At 51.9% G+C, this 15,093-nt stretch overlaps 3 protein-coding genes across 3 annotated transcripts; 2 read left to right on the plus strand and 1 right to left on the minus strand.

Annotated features, from left to right (window-relative positions):
* Positions 1-503: 503 nt before the first annotated feature.
* Positions 504-12,962, minus strand: JCM15063_003773 (uncharacterized protein; the record flags this gene model as incomplete). Its single annotated transcript, XM_076675694.1, has 38 exons — positions 504-573; positions 742-803; positions 888-987; positions 1,080-1,289; positions 1,372-1,514; positions 1,579-1,632; positions 1,708-1,887; positions 1,958-1,997; positions 2,057-2,321; positions 2,385-2,471; positions 2,550-2,664; positions 2,738-3,070; positions 3,171-3,395; positions 3,478-3,869; positions 3,946-4,007; positions 4,072-4,314; positions 4,407-4,697; positions 4,776-5,842; positions 6,218-7,158; positions 7,246-7,304; positions 7,384-8,271; positions 8,335-9,122; positions 9,204-9,686; positions 9,758-10,499; positions 10,558-10,612; positions 10,682-11,195; positions 11,263-11,297; positions 11,375-11,438; positions 11,532-11,610; positions 11,688-11,838; positions 11,908-11,986; positions 12,061-12,166; positions 12,246-12,327; positions 12,386-12,404; positions 12,467-12,488; positions 12,582-12,596; positions 12,667-12,723; positions 12,793-12,962. 38 exons carry the CDS (start codon positions 12,960-12,962, stop codon positions 504-506), a joined length of 9,288 nt encoding a protein of 3,095 aa, XP_076537778.1.
* Positions 12,963-13,066: 104 nt separating this feature from the next.
* Positions 13,067-14,124, plus strand: BUD32 (serine/threonine protein kinase BUD32; the record flags this gene model as incomplete). Its single annotated transcript, XM_076675695.1, has 4 exons — positions 13,067-13,110; positions 13,206-13,594; positions 13,662-13,789; positions 13,861-14,124. The coding sequence occupies 4 exons, from the start codon at positions 13,067-13,069 to the stop codon at positions 14,122-14,124; spliced, it is 825 nt and encodes a 274-aa protein (XP_076537779.1).
* Positions 14,125-14,195: 71 nt separating this feature from the next.
* Positions 14,196-14,964, plus strand: JCM15063_003775 (uncharacterized protein; the record flags this gene model as incomplete). Its single annotated transcript, XM_076675696.1, has 2 exons — positions 14,196-14,491; positions 14,568-14,964. The coding sequence occupies 2 exons, from the start codon at positions 14,196-14,198 to the stop codon at positions 14,962-14,964; spliced, it is 693 nt and encodes a 230-aa protein (XP_076537780.1).
* Positions 14,965-15,093: the final 129 nt, after the last annotated feature.

A 15,093-nucleotide genomic window follows, 5' to 3' on the forward strand; every position in this document is an offset into this window, starting at 1 on the left:
TTCTTTCTTGTTCTTTTTTCTTTTCGTAAATCCTATTCCCTTTTTTTTTCCTACTTGTGTTTTCCTAATTCAATTTTTCCTCGAAATCATATCTCGTGAACTCTGTTTCTTTCTCTACTGTTTTCTCATTTGATTCGGACGCTCCAAATATAAAAAGTTCCGACGAATGGCGAACCACCGAAAAAGACTCGTGGTCGTAAAGAGACAGGGAACCAAAATCCTAGATCTCTCGCTCTTTCGGAATCCTGAGCGTCCAGACGCTTCAAGCTTCAAGATAGAACACGAGCTACGAAACAAAAAATGGAACTCAGGATTATTGAATGGCAGCAAGCGCAGTCGAATTCTTCTGTCTTACGCTCTCTTCTGTTCTTGTTTGCAAGCGAGCCGGACAGAACCATTACTTCCTTAGGATCAAGGAAGCACGGAATCCGAAGAAATCGAAAGAAGAAAAGAGAAAAGAGCCAGAACAGAGAAGAAGTAGAAAACGCTCTTGCTCTTGTATTTCAAGTTCCAGAAGGTTTCCCTTTCGAAGTATCGTACGCTCGGATGAGATGCTCTTGTCCTTCCTCGGTTCTGTTTCGATTTTGTTTTCGTTGTTGTGGTTGGTGGTTGGAGAGGAAAGTGGTAAAATGCTTTTGGTCAGTTCAACTCGAGAAAGAGAAAAATAAAAATCTCTCATCCCGATCCGGAGAGAGGCAGAGAGAGAGCAGAGAATGACGATACGAGGGAGAAGAGACGTACTGAGAGAAGGCGAAACCTCGATTCCGTCTCAACCTTTGTACGGCTCGCACTTTCTTGATTGCCTGGGTGAAAGTGAACAAACAAGAGTTTTCAGAATTCACTCTTTGGCGAGAGTGTTTGCGAGGGGCTGGCAAAGTCAGAAATACCTTTTGGAACTGCTCCATTCGAGGACGGTAATCTGGAAGATTGTACTTTTGAATCTCTTGGACAATGTGGTAGGGTTCCGGTTGGAACAATCGCTTGTATCTGAAATGCCAGGGGGAGAGCGCCAAGAGGTTTCGTCAACGTTGGACAGGTGCGAGGAGAGGGGCAAAGGGGAAAAGAGGAGGAGAACGTACGATTTCCAGGCAAAGTCTCGAGCGAGGAGAAGGAACGGGAGGCCAAAGATGGTGAGCCAAAACACCAGCGACGACCACAATCGGCCGACAATGTTGCTGTACTCGCGCGAGAATCCGAGCATCGGTGCGATCCAGGCATATAGAGGGAGGAATCCCATCGTGAACACGAACGATCCCGGAATGGCGAGAAGTGTGTACTTTGTCCAGATGCTGAAAGGGTTCAATCGGAACTCATCAGTCATCCTCTGTTCGTGACGCAACATGCCAAAAACGCAAACTGGCAGGGACTCACTCGGAGATGAGTGCAGCTTTTGCGAGCACGGTCAGGAGCGCAGAGAGGTATAGCGTCGTGCCCCATACCCACTGACCTCCGATCCATCCCTGAGCGAGGGCGAGTCCGTCCCAAAAGATCGCAACCGTGACGACGTAGATGACCTGGACGCAGCGCGAAAGACGTGAGTTGGTCTCCAAAGCTTCGTCAAGACAAATTCCGCCTCACGAAGGAGTGTATCAGCGCGTTGATGATCCATTGCCAGAAAATCCGGACAGAGAACTGGACACGTCACCGAATCAGCACTCGACAGACAGAACGCAAGGGCTTGACCGAGTAAGTGATGGGAAAACGCACAAATTTGTTTTGCTGCCCGAGTTTGTAAAGCTCCGGATACCGATCGAGCATACGAGCACCGACAAATTGATCAAACACTCCAAGCACGATCGGCGGGAGAACGGTGAAGACGACGTTGTAGAACGTCAGAGTCCAGCCTTCCTCCAAGACTTGACCCGAGAAAGAATTTTGGAACGCAAACTAGCGAGATTTGAGGAAATTGATCAGCGTCTGGATACTCGATACGTGCAGGATACGTGTTTCGACTCACCCAGAACCCGGTCATGTAAAGCGCAATATTTTTGTAGAATCTGGAATTTGCATCCTAGTGAGCCCGTTGGTTCATGACGAACCGCGAGCGGTAACTTACGAATATAGAATGAGCTTGCTCAGACGTTGGTAACTCCAAGTACCGTGAACCAGCAGCAGTTTTTTCAGGAAGCGGAATTGGCTGATTGCGACATCGGCCGATCGTGCAGCCTGAAGGCCTTCGACTCCTGAAATTCCGACTCCGACATGCGCTGCTTGAATCATGCTGACATCGTTTGCACCGTCTCCGATCGCAAGCAGGATCGCTTTCAGGTTCTTCTTGACGAGCTTGACCACAAGCGCCTTTTGCAAGGGTGAAACACGACCTGCACGTAGGTTCCATCAGCACCAGAAGTCCCCAATCATTTGAAAAACTCCAGCGAGCTCACAGCACACAACCGCTTTGCACATGACGGCCAGCTCGAGGAAAGTTTTCGAGAGATCCTTCTCCAAGGCAAAAGACAAACTCTTGCCATCTGGAAAGCAGAACAGTTGATCCAAAAGAAGCTCAGTATAGAGTAAAGATGAGCGCAAAATGAGCAGATGGCGCGTACCGATCACGAGGGCGAGTTCCTCGAAATCTCCGGCATTGCGCGAGTTTTTCACCGCTTCGAGTCTTTTCGTGAGGAAATCTCGAGTATCGAGCGCATTGTCTTCGTTGACGATCACCTGTCAGAAACAAAATCGATGATGATCAGGGGGATAAATCGAAGTGAGAAACGCTATCCAATCGAGATCTTACGAGACTCATAGACTCCGAGATGAGTCGGCAGGACAGTCCAATGTTGATAGCAGTTTCTTGTCGGTCTCCAGTCAGCACCCAGATCTTGATGCCAGCTTGTTGCAAGGTGTAGATCGTGTCGGGCACTCCGTCTTGCAGCTTGTCTTCGATCGCAGTTGCACCGAGCAGGAACAGGTCGCGCTCGATGATCTCGGAAGCTTTATCGAGTGCTTCACTGCGTCCATTGATCGTGGCAGCGGCCTTGTCGTAGATCGAGACCCACTTGCGGTACTCGTCTTCGGGAATTTCTCGCATCGCGATGCACAACGTGCGCAACCCCTCTGTGGCATACTCCTGTGATATCTCGTCTCCTTGTCAGTCGTTGACCATCCCAGGGATATGACGGCAGATCAGGCTGAACCTGCACGTCTTTGACTGATAGGACTCTGCTCACCTCGAGATGATTCGAAGTCGCTTCGTTGTACACCTGACCTTCCGCTGCAAGTCGCTCAAAAATGACGGTGTCGGCACCTTTGCAGTACAATTTGATCTTGCCTTCGGGAGTACGAATGATCGAAGACATCCTCTTCCTCGTCGAATTGAATTCGAGAATGTTGAGCACTTGGTACTCTTGTTCCCGACCGCCGATGCTGACAAATACGGATTGCGGTTTACGAGTCTAGCGACAGAACCCAGAGATTGCGTCAGCAGAACGAACATCAGGAGAATTGTTTTTCGAGAAGCGCAAGTGCGTTCTTCACCTTGAAAGTGTAACCGAGGACATCGGCACCACTGACGAGCGCAGCCTCGTCGGGACTACTCGCTTGGTACACGATTTTCTCGTCCTTGATTTCGGGGATGACCGTGTGACACGTCGCTAGGAGCGTGAGAAACTCGTCGATGATGGCGGCGTGCTTGTCTCGTGTTTGCAACGAATCGCGTAGGTCGGCAAACGAAAACACTTCACCCTTCTTCGCTTCCTCGACGACATCGGCGTATGGAATCCCTCCGATCGAGCACTGCCGAAACTCCATTTGGTTGCAAGTGAGCGTGCCGGTCTTGTCGCTAAAGATGTATTCAATTTGGCCTAGTTCCTCCACGAGTGAAGACGTCCGACACAGTGCAGGGGTGTCCGTTGGCGCGTAGTACATGTCTGGAGAGACAAAATTGCCCGAAAATGAGCGATTCCGGACCTCGCTCAGACTAGATGAACAAAGATGACTATTCACCAAGATCTGAATTGATGAAAGCGGCCTGTTGAAACTTGACCACTTCCATCGTCACGATGAGCCTATCGACGAGCATTTGTTGAGCATGGTACCTCTTTGATCAAGGATTTCGCGGGATCGACTCACGAGATTGGGATCAAGTTGTTCAAGGTGAGGATGAAAGTAAGAATGTCTTTGATGAAACTGCCAGCACTGACGGCATTCGCATCCGCGTTAAAGTATAGGTACCACATTTGATCGCCAAACACTCGGTTCCGCACGGTCGCACCGATAGCACATCCAATCGAAAGCGCCAGGAGGATGCCGAGCAGGAACAGGATCTGGACATTGACCATACGCTCCATCGCTGTCCGTTTGATGGGTGCTGCACTGAAGATACAAAAAGTCGAAGCAAAGTTCAGTTGTCATCTTGACCCCCGTTTCTTCAAGGGGCAGCGATGCATCCGGGCCATGAAACTTACGTTGCGTTCCGCATGAGTTTCGTCTCGTGACCGGTAAAGACTACGATACCGTACAACCACGCCGTGTTGCGCAACTGAGCTCCTCGCAGCAAGATCTGATCCGGTCCGAGAGGCACGTCTTTGGATTGCGCATCGATCCCAGCCGACGAGATCGACAGGGTCGCCTCGAACGTGTAGAGCGAGTTGTTGGGTTGCTCGGACCGCAGTTGACCCGACAAGCGCGAGATTGCAGCTGGAGACAGCAGGTTGGCAGTAGATTGATGCGCTTGTTTGATTTTGAGGTTGGTCTCGCTGCGACAAAGGGGTCAAGGGTTCAGGTCCGTGCGTTCCCCGAAACGGGATTGGCGAAAGGGGAGGAGGAGAGTTTACCCATCGAGATTGCTCGTTTCAATGTAGCACAATCCTTCGGGTTCACTCGAGCTGAGAATGACCAAGTCTGCCGGGAACGAATCGTTCGCTTCGACGCGTACAATGTCGCCAACCTTGATACTCCGCCAGGGTTTGTCGACGAATGTCGAGCCTTCGAGCACTTTGGCTTTGCGCGTGTTGAGGTCGGCATCAGATTGGTGTCGCTTGATGTCCTCCTTCGCCTCTTTCAGCGCCGCTACGATCAAGACGATTCCGAGGGGCAAGATGGTCGTGTAACGATTCGTGGGCGATACATTCGGGATCTGTTGAATGCAGGCAGTGAACAGGAAGAAGATGTTGGCGTATTTCGAGAATTGCTCGGCGAGGAATTTCGGCAAGAACGTGACCACGTTGTACTTGCTGGTCGAGATCGAGTTGTTCGAGTACTTGGTCGCTGCATTCAGATCCGGGTGGTTCAAGTGAATGACACGTTCACCTTGGTACACTCTCGGTCCTCGTTGTGCAATCCGTTTCAGATCGGTCCACAGCTGGTCGAACCGATCCCCACCCTTGCGTCGGTTCTGTTTCGCCTGCATCGCCGCGAGTCTCGCTTTCGCCTGAACAATCTCTTCGTCGTCCTCGTCGAGCATGTTGCGACTCGGTTCTCCTATTCGCCCTTGTCCGAACCCTGCCGGTTTCTGAGCGTTCGCAGTGAGCGAGTCGTCGTGCTTGTACGAAGGACCACTCCTGTCGTACTCGGGTCTCGAGTCGTACGGGAGGGTCGGTTGCACGGTACCAAAAGTGGAAGCGGCGAGATCGTCGTCTTCGTCGTCATCGTAGAACGGGTTGTAATCGTCGTCGTACTGTCCTTTCCCAAGGGATTGGTTGCTCACGTCGACGGCGGTGCCGAACGCGTTCGCAGCTCGACCTCCTCCGTAACTCGCCGGGTTCTGACTTTGACCGTACGGGTCATACGTCCCTCTCGTGTTCGAGAACGGGTTCGAGGTGGTATCGTCGCGCGGTCGACTGCGCGGAGTTGGCTGCGACGTGGGACTGAACACTGCCAGGTCCTCGTCGTCCGAGCCAAACTAGAACGCAATGGGTTGAGTCAGCGAAACAGATCTCGACATTCCTCAAGATCAACCCTCCTCAAGTCGAGATGAAGAGATGAATGATGGCCAGTCTTGGGAACTTCGGGTTAGGGAACAGGACACAGCAACGCACCGGATCCATGCTGAAGCACCGGCGTCTCTAGCTTCAATGTTAATCCTGCTGATCCGAGGCCGGCGAGAGCGAGAGGACGTGAGAGTCGTACAGGGCGGACGTGTGTCGACGTGCGCCGGGCGCGCGCATCCGACTCGCAGTTTTTTCTACAACTTCTATAGAAATTACAACAAGTACATACAGACCGACGCTGCAAGTCCTGATCCTCACAACAGCAAAATTTCCACAGTACCTTGTACTTTTTCAACCCCGAAATCGACCTCGATCGCAAGCTCGTCTCGACTTGCTGCCACTGCCCCTGATCCGAAAGCAGGAGGCGAATACACGAGGGACGACAAGATCACGTTGACCTCGCGCAGCGTACAGTTCTTGATCCCGAATCGCACCTCGTTGAGAACACCTTCATCCCGGAACTTGGTCGCGTGGTTCACCGGATCCAACGCAATCCGACCTCCGTTTCGAGTCTCAAGTGTGATAGTCGCATCAAAGAACGGCCGCTTGGTGCCGCCCCTGACAAACACCTTGTCGAGTCCTTCGAATCGAGTTCGTGCTCGGCCAAGTTCCATCTTCGACATCTTTGGGTACCTCAATTCGAACGCTTGTTGTCCATCATCTGATTGTTGTCCTAGAGACCACAAATCTGTCGCACGCGCGACGACACTGTCGGGTTCGATCAAAAGGTGGTTCGACATTCTGCCTCCGAGCAATTGCACCGCCCACGTTGAACTGCGGGTCATCTCGGCGAGTTGAACGAGTGCTTGTCCCGATGAGAGCGTACCGACATAGTCGGGAGCGTCGATCCAATCGAGTGAAACGACAGATCGAGGTCCGACCACTTCGAGACTTGCGACTTCTGGCGTTCGCCGCCTTCGTGTATCGTACAGTTCGCTCAACCTGCGAGACACTTCAAATGGAGCGAGCTCGCGAGAGTATCTTGCCGAGAACGTCGATTCGAGTACGTCTCGCAACAAAGTCGAACCTGGTCGAATCCTCATGATCCGAGTAGACAAGATCGTACGATCCCGTTCATCAAACTCGCTTCGACCGTCGTCGTCGTCATCTTGAACGTTGTCGTCGACGAGAGGATATCCGCCATGTGCTGTCGGTGCGTGTTTCGATCCGACAAATTCGATGCTCGGTTCCGGAGGTGAGCATATCCACAGAGTGTCGAGATCAGAGTCTGTTTGCAACACGCTTCCAAGACAACATGAGAATCGGAGAAATCGACCTGCAAGGTCGAATGAAAGAGAGAAAATGTGTTCCGTACATGTGCCTCCAAACTTGAACAGGACGACGAGCCTCAGGTATTCGTCAAGGTGTGAAAGACTGTTTTTGTATTTTGTTTCCCAGGTATTCGATGGTCAGTTTCCATTGGCGGCTAGCACACAAAGGCGGGAAGACTGACAAATGGTTCCCGGTGGACCAGCTGTCCCATGCGTTGACCCATCTCTGCGTTTCAGGACCGACGTACCATCCTCTTTCAATCATTCGTGTCTGGTCAATCGAGACGACATGCACGTCGTATCCGAGTTCCTGATACCGTACGAATGTGTCGTTCGCCAAGGTCGTAGTCAACACGATCAACCGCGTGCGGGGTTCGTGAACGAGCAGAGTCTCGATCGCTTCCAATTGTCGTCGTCCAAACGATTCTCGACTCGAAAGCCAACTTGTGAAATGCACAAGGTGGTACTCGTCGTCGTTGTTTGTTTTCGGGTCAGAGTGGGTCGACCCCGATGACGGTTCGTACGGGAGAATGTTCGGAACGATCCATTTCGGCTCGACAGGTTCTGAAACTTGCTTCTTCTTCTTCGGGATCGACCTGGGCTCGACTAGGTCGACCGTGGATGGCTTGGTCGTCAATCCTTTGACTCGGTCGCATTCGAATACGTGTTCGCTCCAATGATCGATCCTCTTGCGACACGTGGGGTAACAGATCCCGCAAGTCCTTCGTTGAGGTTTGAACCCTCGACACAGTTTGTACCCTCCCTGCACGTTGTCGTACAAGTCTTTCCTAGCGCGTCCCGAGGTTCGTTTGACCGCAATCAAGTCGTTCTCGCAAATGTCGTCGGAAAAATCTTGGATCCGGTGATCGTGGATGGGATGGATCCCACTTGGATACAACCACAACCCGACCGACCGACTCTCTGACTGCATGAATCGACGACGGGACGACTTTGTCGGCAACATGAGATCAACCAGGTCTCGAGAGACGATGAAAAAAGTTGACGTTGTGTAAGGAGGGTAGATGGTCAGGTCGTAATTCGACTCTTGAGCTGGATCGACTCTCTCGTCACTGCATAACTCGATCCTCTATTAGTATCTACCAAAGAAGGGGGGAGACAGTCGAGAGACTCACGAATGTACGAATCCTTGCCAGTACTCGGATCTCCTGCCCAGCTCGATCAACTCGTTTGCGACGAGGTCAAACCTGACAAACACGTCGTCTTGTGTCCTGATCACGTAATCGATCGGATCAGACTGTTCCTTGACCCACTGCCATGCGAGCAACATCTTGAGATTCGCTTGGATCGAGGCGGGTTGGGTCGGTTCCCTCGTCGCGACTGACAGCATGTCTCCAAATTCGTTCGCTTCGTGCTCGATCGACGAACCCATTTTACCCGCGACTTGAGGTGAAGGCGCAGTTCCAATCACGAACCGATGAACGACCGAGATTGATTTGGTCGTGACTGTTCCCTCCTCCGAGGTCGAGGAGGAAACAGGAACGAGATCGAGACTCGTTTGTCGAAAACTTTGTCGGTTCAATCGAGATTGTTCAGTCCAAGAAGAGCTGACGAGGACGAGAACCCTGATCTCGTTGTCTCGCTGCTGATGATGATGAGAGGACATTTCGATGGTCGTGTTGAGTCTGGGATACGTGGTCCAGTCGATCCCTCCTCCACCTCTGTACCTCGCGACAAACTGTTGCCACAAGAGGGCGTTCGTCGTGACCCATCCAAAGACAGTGAACGGCAACACGGTCGACCACAACACTCGTTTCCAACTGAGGACTCTCTCGCCTTTGCGATACTTGTCGGTGCGAACTCCAGGTCCAAGGATCGCCGTAATCGCAGTCGAGACGAGTTGACCTTGACGATCTTTGCGGTGTTCGACAATGTTGCTCGTGACCCACGATTGAATCACGTTCTTTGTAGAAAGCGGGTCAGCCTCGGCTCTTTTTCGAACCACACAACCAAGATGTAGAGAGAGAAGAAATGCTTTTCTCACAGAGATGGCAGCGGTGGTAGCACACACGAACCAAGCGGCGACCGGTTGATCGAATGACAAGACTCGATGAGTCGTGAGCGTCATGGGCCAACAGATTGCTTGGAGACTCAAGACCCTCACGATCGTCGGTCCGAGCGGGTAATACACCAACCAACGTTTGAGGAGACCTCTTGCGAGCGAGTGAGTAAAGTAGGCACACGAGAGCGCCCACATTCCCGACACGAACCAGTCCAACCGCGTACTTCTCGAGTTTGACAACAACCCTGTTCCAGGGATTGGCTGTAGCGAATCGCGATGCAAGTCGAACGCTTGAGGGTAGAGGTCGGTGCGGGTCGAAGGAGTTGTGTAGAACCGATGGGCAGAGTAGAGGAATCCGATCAGGGACGGAATGACGGACAAGAAGTTGAGGAGGAAGAACAGGGGTGTCCAGATGCGAGACCTTGGAGCTGGTGCCGAGGAACTCGATGTCGTCGTTGCAGCATTCTGCAATTGTACCAATCAGACCGAGTCGACGCTAAACTTTACGGGAGATAGAAGAGTAAGGAGAAACGCACCGAGGGCAGATGTTCGCGAGATGGTCTCGGTGCGATCGCGGGTGTTACATTCGCAGCAGCAGTCGTCGCAGCATTCGTTCTCCTCTCTCTCAATAACAACGAAGTGTCGGAAGCCTGCCGCCTCCTACTGAACCTCCTCGAAACTTGAATCTCGAGATGATCGTCTTGATCTAGATCGTCTACCTCTGACTGATCCCAGATCGGGGGAGTACTCGTCGCCGTCGTCGTCGAGTTTGTCTCGAACGAGATTGAAGGGGGTCTCGACCCTCTCTGTTGCGATATCTGAGACCCGAGGGTCAAGCCGAGCGATGAGCCGTTGGACGAGCTGGTACGACTGCGAGGACCGAGTCGAGGACGTCTCTGGGCAGTCCATTGTGAAGGTGGGCCAGGCAGAGAGCCGTACGAAGCGAACGGATGGTGCAGGTGCGGATCCTCGTCGTCGTCGTCGTCATCCGGCAATGGCGTGGCAATCGAGCGCGGCGACAGGTGGTACAACTGCGGAACTGAACGAGAGCGAACTGGAGGTGCGTAAGGCGGAGGAGGTCCTCCAGCAGCAGCCGTCGTTGAAGTCAGAGTCGAAGTCAAGGGCGCGAGAGCAGGCAACGCCGTCGTGCGCGACAGAGGCGACACATTCGAAGCGGACCCTCGACGCGAATGAGCCACGTTGGCGGCAACAAGACACTCGACGCGATGCTCGAGAGAGGTTGGATTATCGAGGACCAACGAGCGATTTCCAATTACACTACATTAGAGCCCCTGACTATTTTCAGGACAGGATACTCGACGGTGGTACTTTGTACGTCGCTTCAGCCCAATACGGCAGCTCACTCTTCCAGTCCCATTCACTCGTCGTGTCTGTTTCTCAAAAACCGACGTCAGGGACCGGGCACTTGGGATCAACCTCGTGAGAATCGGGGAACTCACACCTCATGGCATGCAACCAGATGAACAGTTGTTCCGGTTTGGGGTCTGGAATCATGGGCGTGAAACATTTCCGACAGAATCCCTCTTCGTCCTCGTTCGCAGCGGCAGTTGGGTCCTGATCAGACGTGTCGTCAGAAGTGACGACAAGGTTTCTCGCACGTTGAACAGCTTCGACGTCCTTGTCTCGAGCCCATCCATCCGTCTCGTCCCGAACTCCCCTCAAAGTCCTGATGACCCGTTCGGCATCCGAGTTCAACTCGAGTTCCAATTTCGTCTCGATGCCTTCCCTCAAACTCGCGGTTCCCTCGTCCAAGTCTGTCTGTGATCGTGCCTCCTGTTCGAGTTTGTCCTTTTCTTGGTTCATAAACTTTTCTCCACGAGTTCTGCGTTCCTCTTGACGTTCTGTCGAGGTTGAAGGAAACACTCCTCCTTTGCCTTGAGATTGACCCCACGCAGACGAATTTTGATAGATTGGATCATTAGCGATCGCATGTCCGAGGTATTGCAAGTGAACCTAAGAAGAGAGAGGGGGGGAATGGTGAGCCAAACCGAGGTAAAACTACTGATTCGATCTCTCTCACTCGAATTTGGTGCGTTCTACCCGTGATAGGCCGACCTGTCAAGGGCAAAATGAGAGAAACATGTCATCAATGCTGAGACATGCAGAAAAACGAAGAGAGAAACCTTTCTTACACAGGACGACGCTCGTATCGCTCGTTTCATCGTAACTGAGTCGTTCAAAGATTGTCTTGGATTCCTAAAAACACAATCAATTCCCAGAAAAAGGTTAGTTTTCGAGGGCGTACTGATGGTAAGCGCCTAGAAAAGGAAAAACCCGAAAAAGACTTGCTCGTCCTTGAGGGTGAACGACATTGACTCCGATCTGTCGATCAAGAGTCAACAAGGGTTCTTCGCACACGATCCGTTCCCTACAAGGCAATAGTTTCCTTTCCGATTGGTCAGTGCAAAGCGATCGGGGAGAGACGCTTGGTAGATTCATTCTCACGCTGGGAATTTGCCGATACATCTCGCGACGTATTCCTTCTTGACGGATTCTCCACGTTGTCCTCCAAACCACGCTCCAAGTTCTTTCGAACCTTGAACGGTCAACGAACAAATCATGACTCCCGAAGTGAGTCGATCCAACCGGTTCGAAGCTGTGGACGATTTCCCCCTTTCGTCAGCGGAGAGCGCCCAAGGTCGAGAATGAGAGACTTGGACTGAACTGTGTACAAGAGGTAGATCGTAATCATATTTCAAGATTTCGAGCAACGTGTTGAAATTGTACCTGCCTGTAGGATGAATCTGTTGAACGAAGCGCCTAGGTGAGTACGGTGGAAAATCCCTTCTTAGATGGTGTACAAGGGTAAACCACATACAGGCATCGAACCAGGTTTCTCGACGACGAGGGTTTTGCCATCGTTGCCAGGTAACCTGCCATCGTAAATGATTTTCACTTCTCCTGCAACGACAGGCGGTTCGTGACTGATATCGAAGGTCGGCGCAAGTCAGTGACTCGCATGATCGAAAATCGAGATGGAAGAGAAATTCATGGGACTCTCACCGGTGTGAAACGTTCGAGATGAGATCTCCATTCTGAATGATCTGGTCTGGAGTTGCCGGTCGATTGTTGACGACAATGATACCTACTCAACTTGTCACGATTCAGCGGAATTTATCTCAAGATTCGAGGTGGATACTCGCCAGTCTCTATCGCCCATTCCTACGAAATGCAAACACATCGGTAAGAGTGCGTCTTTTTATCTTACTGGAAGAGATGCTTACATAGTACTCCTGAGTTCGATCCCTGAACCAAGAGCCTGAGGTGAGTTGAGGTGTTTTTTCATCGGAGGAGGAAATCAGTTGTCACGAGAGGACGGTGTAGGATCAAAAGGCGAACCTGAATTCACTGTAACTGTTTTTCTGATAAGAGTGATCAGTATATCTGGTTCTCGCTTGATCAACAAGCAGAAGGTGGGACTTGCATATCTATAAGAGTTCTACCCTGCCAGCGCTCTTTTGCCCAACTGTGGTACGTGAACCTAATCCCCAAGTACGCGTCAACTCGCATGGTTTTCTAGCGGGGAAAAAAATAAGACAAGACGACAAACATGTAGGGTTTCAGTTTTCGCAATCCATCCTGTTGGTAGTACTCGGGTTTCGGAGGCGGCAGTGCGAAATCTCCTTGCGGTGGTGGAATCGATTTGCGCGAAGTCCCCTTCTTGCCGCCGGGTAGCGCCTTGACATTGTTGCGATCCTGACCTTTCGGAGGCGCAGTCATGTTCCTCTCGAGGTTGACGGAGCGTTGAAAACAGGAAGAGAGATGAAAGTTGGATCAAGTTGAATCAAACCGTTCCGTTTGGTCGCGACATTTCATTCGACCCGATGACGAACCGAGATCCAAGTTCAATCTTGTCAAACCTGTTGCAGTCTCGAGAGACTCGACTGATCAAACAAGGTGCCGAAGCTGCAAGTTTCCCCCTCCCCTACTCTCTCGCTCTCTCTTTTACTGCTCGCTCAACAGGCTCATTCGGAAAGTCGTTGAACAGAAAGTGTACCGAACCGATCTATACCCCGAGTGTCCGATCCTGATCAAACACCGGTTCCCGAAACGGTATCGTCATGCGACTCTCGACCGGGACTTGACCCTGAAACGGTTACAATCTGAAGCGAGGAACCTCGCCAAGTGTCTCCGAGTGGGGGTCACTGTCCCGAGTCTCAAACTCGTCGATGCGAGAGCAGGCATGTTGGGGTTGGAGTGGATCGAAGGGTACAGTGTTCGGCAGGTCCTTGGAGGCGGACAGGAGGAAGACGAGATCCCTCCACCGAACGATCAAGATCAAGACGATCAAACAGAACAAGAGGAAGAACCAGACTTTGAACAATTGTTGCACGAGCATCAGGTCTCGCAAGGTACGAAACGAGGTTTTCTTTCTACTTCGAGTCGTTGACTGACAGTTGTCCGAGGTGCTACCGACAGAGGATATGCTGTTGGCAATCGGAACAGAGATTGCCAAGATGCACGCTGCAGAGATCATTCACGGAGATTTGACCACTTCCAACATGATGATCCGGTTCCTGTCGTCTTCTTCTCGTTCTTTCGAAATCGCAAGTCTCCCTTCTCTCCCTCGTCGCATCTGGTTCTTGTCTGATATCTCGTATACATTGCCTCTTGACAGGTCCTGATTGATTTCGGATTGTCCTCGGCGAGTCCAATGGCCGAAGACAAGGCGGTCGACTTGTACGTACTTGAACGCGCGTTCGCGAGTACACATCCGGTGCACACGGACGAGGGAGAACGTGATCATTTCGAAGTCGTGTTAGAAGGGTACGAGGCACAAACTCGACGGGGCAGCAAGAAAGGAGCCGAAGTGTGGGACAAGGTGTGGACTCGACTCGAACTCGTCAGGATGAGAGGTAGGAAACGGAGCATGTTGGGATAGATTTCCCACTCCAATTGTTGTAGTAGTAACATGTTCTGTGGACATTCTGCGCCGAGAAGTGGAGGGGAGTCATGTCAACGGTCGCGCGCGCCAGTTCTCCAATTCTCCCCCACTTGATGAACGCATCACCAGGGGACAAGAACTTGCGTGTACCCGGTACAACCAACAGTGGGTCCAAGGCTGCTCGACACCAGTTGCGACAACGATCTCCACAAGGTCAACGCGGCAAGTCGCGCAGATCGTCCACGACGACCACCACGCACGCGTCAGTCGTCTCGCAAAAGCGTTCGCTCCGTCAACTGCGAAACAGTCGGTATTGGTACCCGCTCGTAGCTCTTGTCGTCTCGCTCGTGTTTGGGTTGATCTAGTCAGTCGTTCTCTCTCTCGGAAGGAACCGCCACTCCACGTCATCACCTAGTTGTACTGATACTCTCTGGACCTAGTTCTGCGATTCGGATCTCGTTTCATACTGCCGAGTACTACCCTCCGATCAGTCCGTCCGTCGTTCGGGAACGATCGTCTCCTTCTCCGTCCTCCTCACCACGACCCGTCTCGCTCAATCACGACCACAAGCACCTTGTTCGAGAACCCAATCCTGTACGAGTTGGTCAAGGCGAATTGGATGAAGCGATCCGAGGTGCACTCGAAGACACTTGGCATCTAGACTCTCGCAGCACGACCGTCGGTCCCACCGAGGACGGTGAACGGATACCTCGCACTGAACCCCTCGAAAGCAAGAAACGATCGCTAGCCGAACTGTACGAGGAATTGGACGAGTTGGGAATCTCGGTAGACGAGTTGAACGAGGTGATGCAGAACGCTGTAGGGAACGAGCTGTGAGAAAATCATTGTTGTTTCCCCAATCGTGTGTCCCATTGGTATGCTTGTAACATTGTGTTTCGACCGTGAGCTCGTTTTTTCGCGAAAAGGAGACGAGTCGAGAGGGATGACACGTCATCCCCAAGAGTC

This window comes from Sporobolomyces koalae (genome assembly GCF_050403365.1).
Source record: "Sporobolomyces koalae JCM15063 DNA, S_koalae_JCM15063T_v1_ctg1, whole genome shotgun sequence".
In the NCBI taxonomy this organism is placed as follows: Eukaryota; Fungi; Basidiomycota; class Microbotryomycetes; order Sporidiobolales; family Sporidiobolaceae; genus Sporobolomyces; species Sporobolomyces koalae.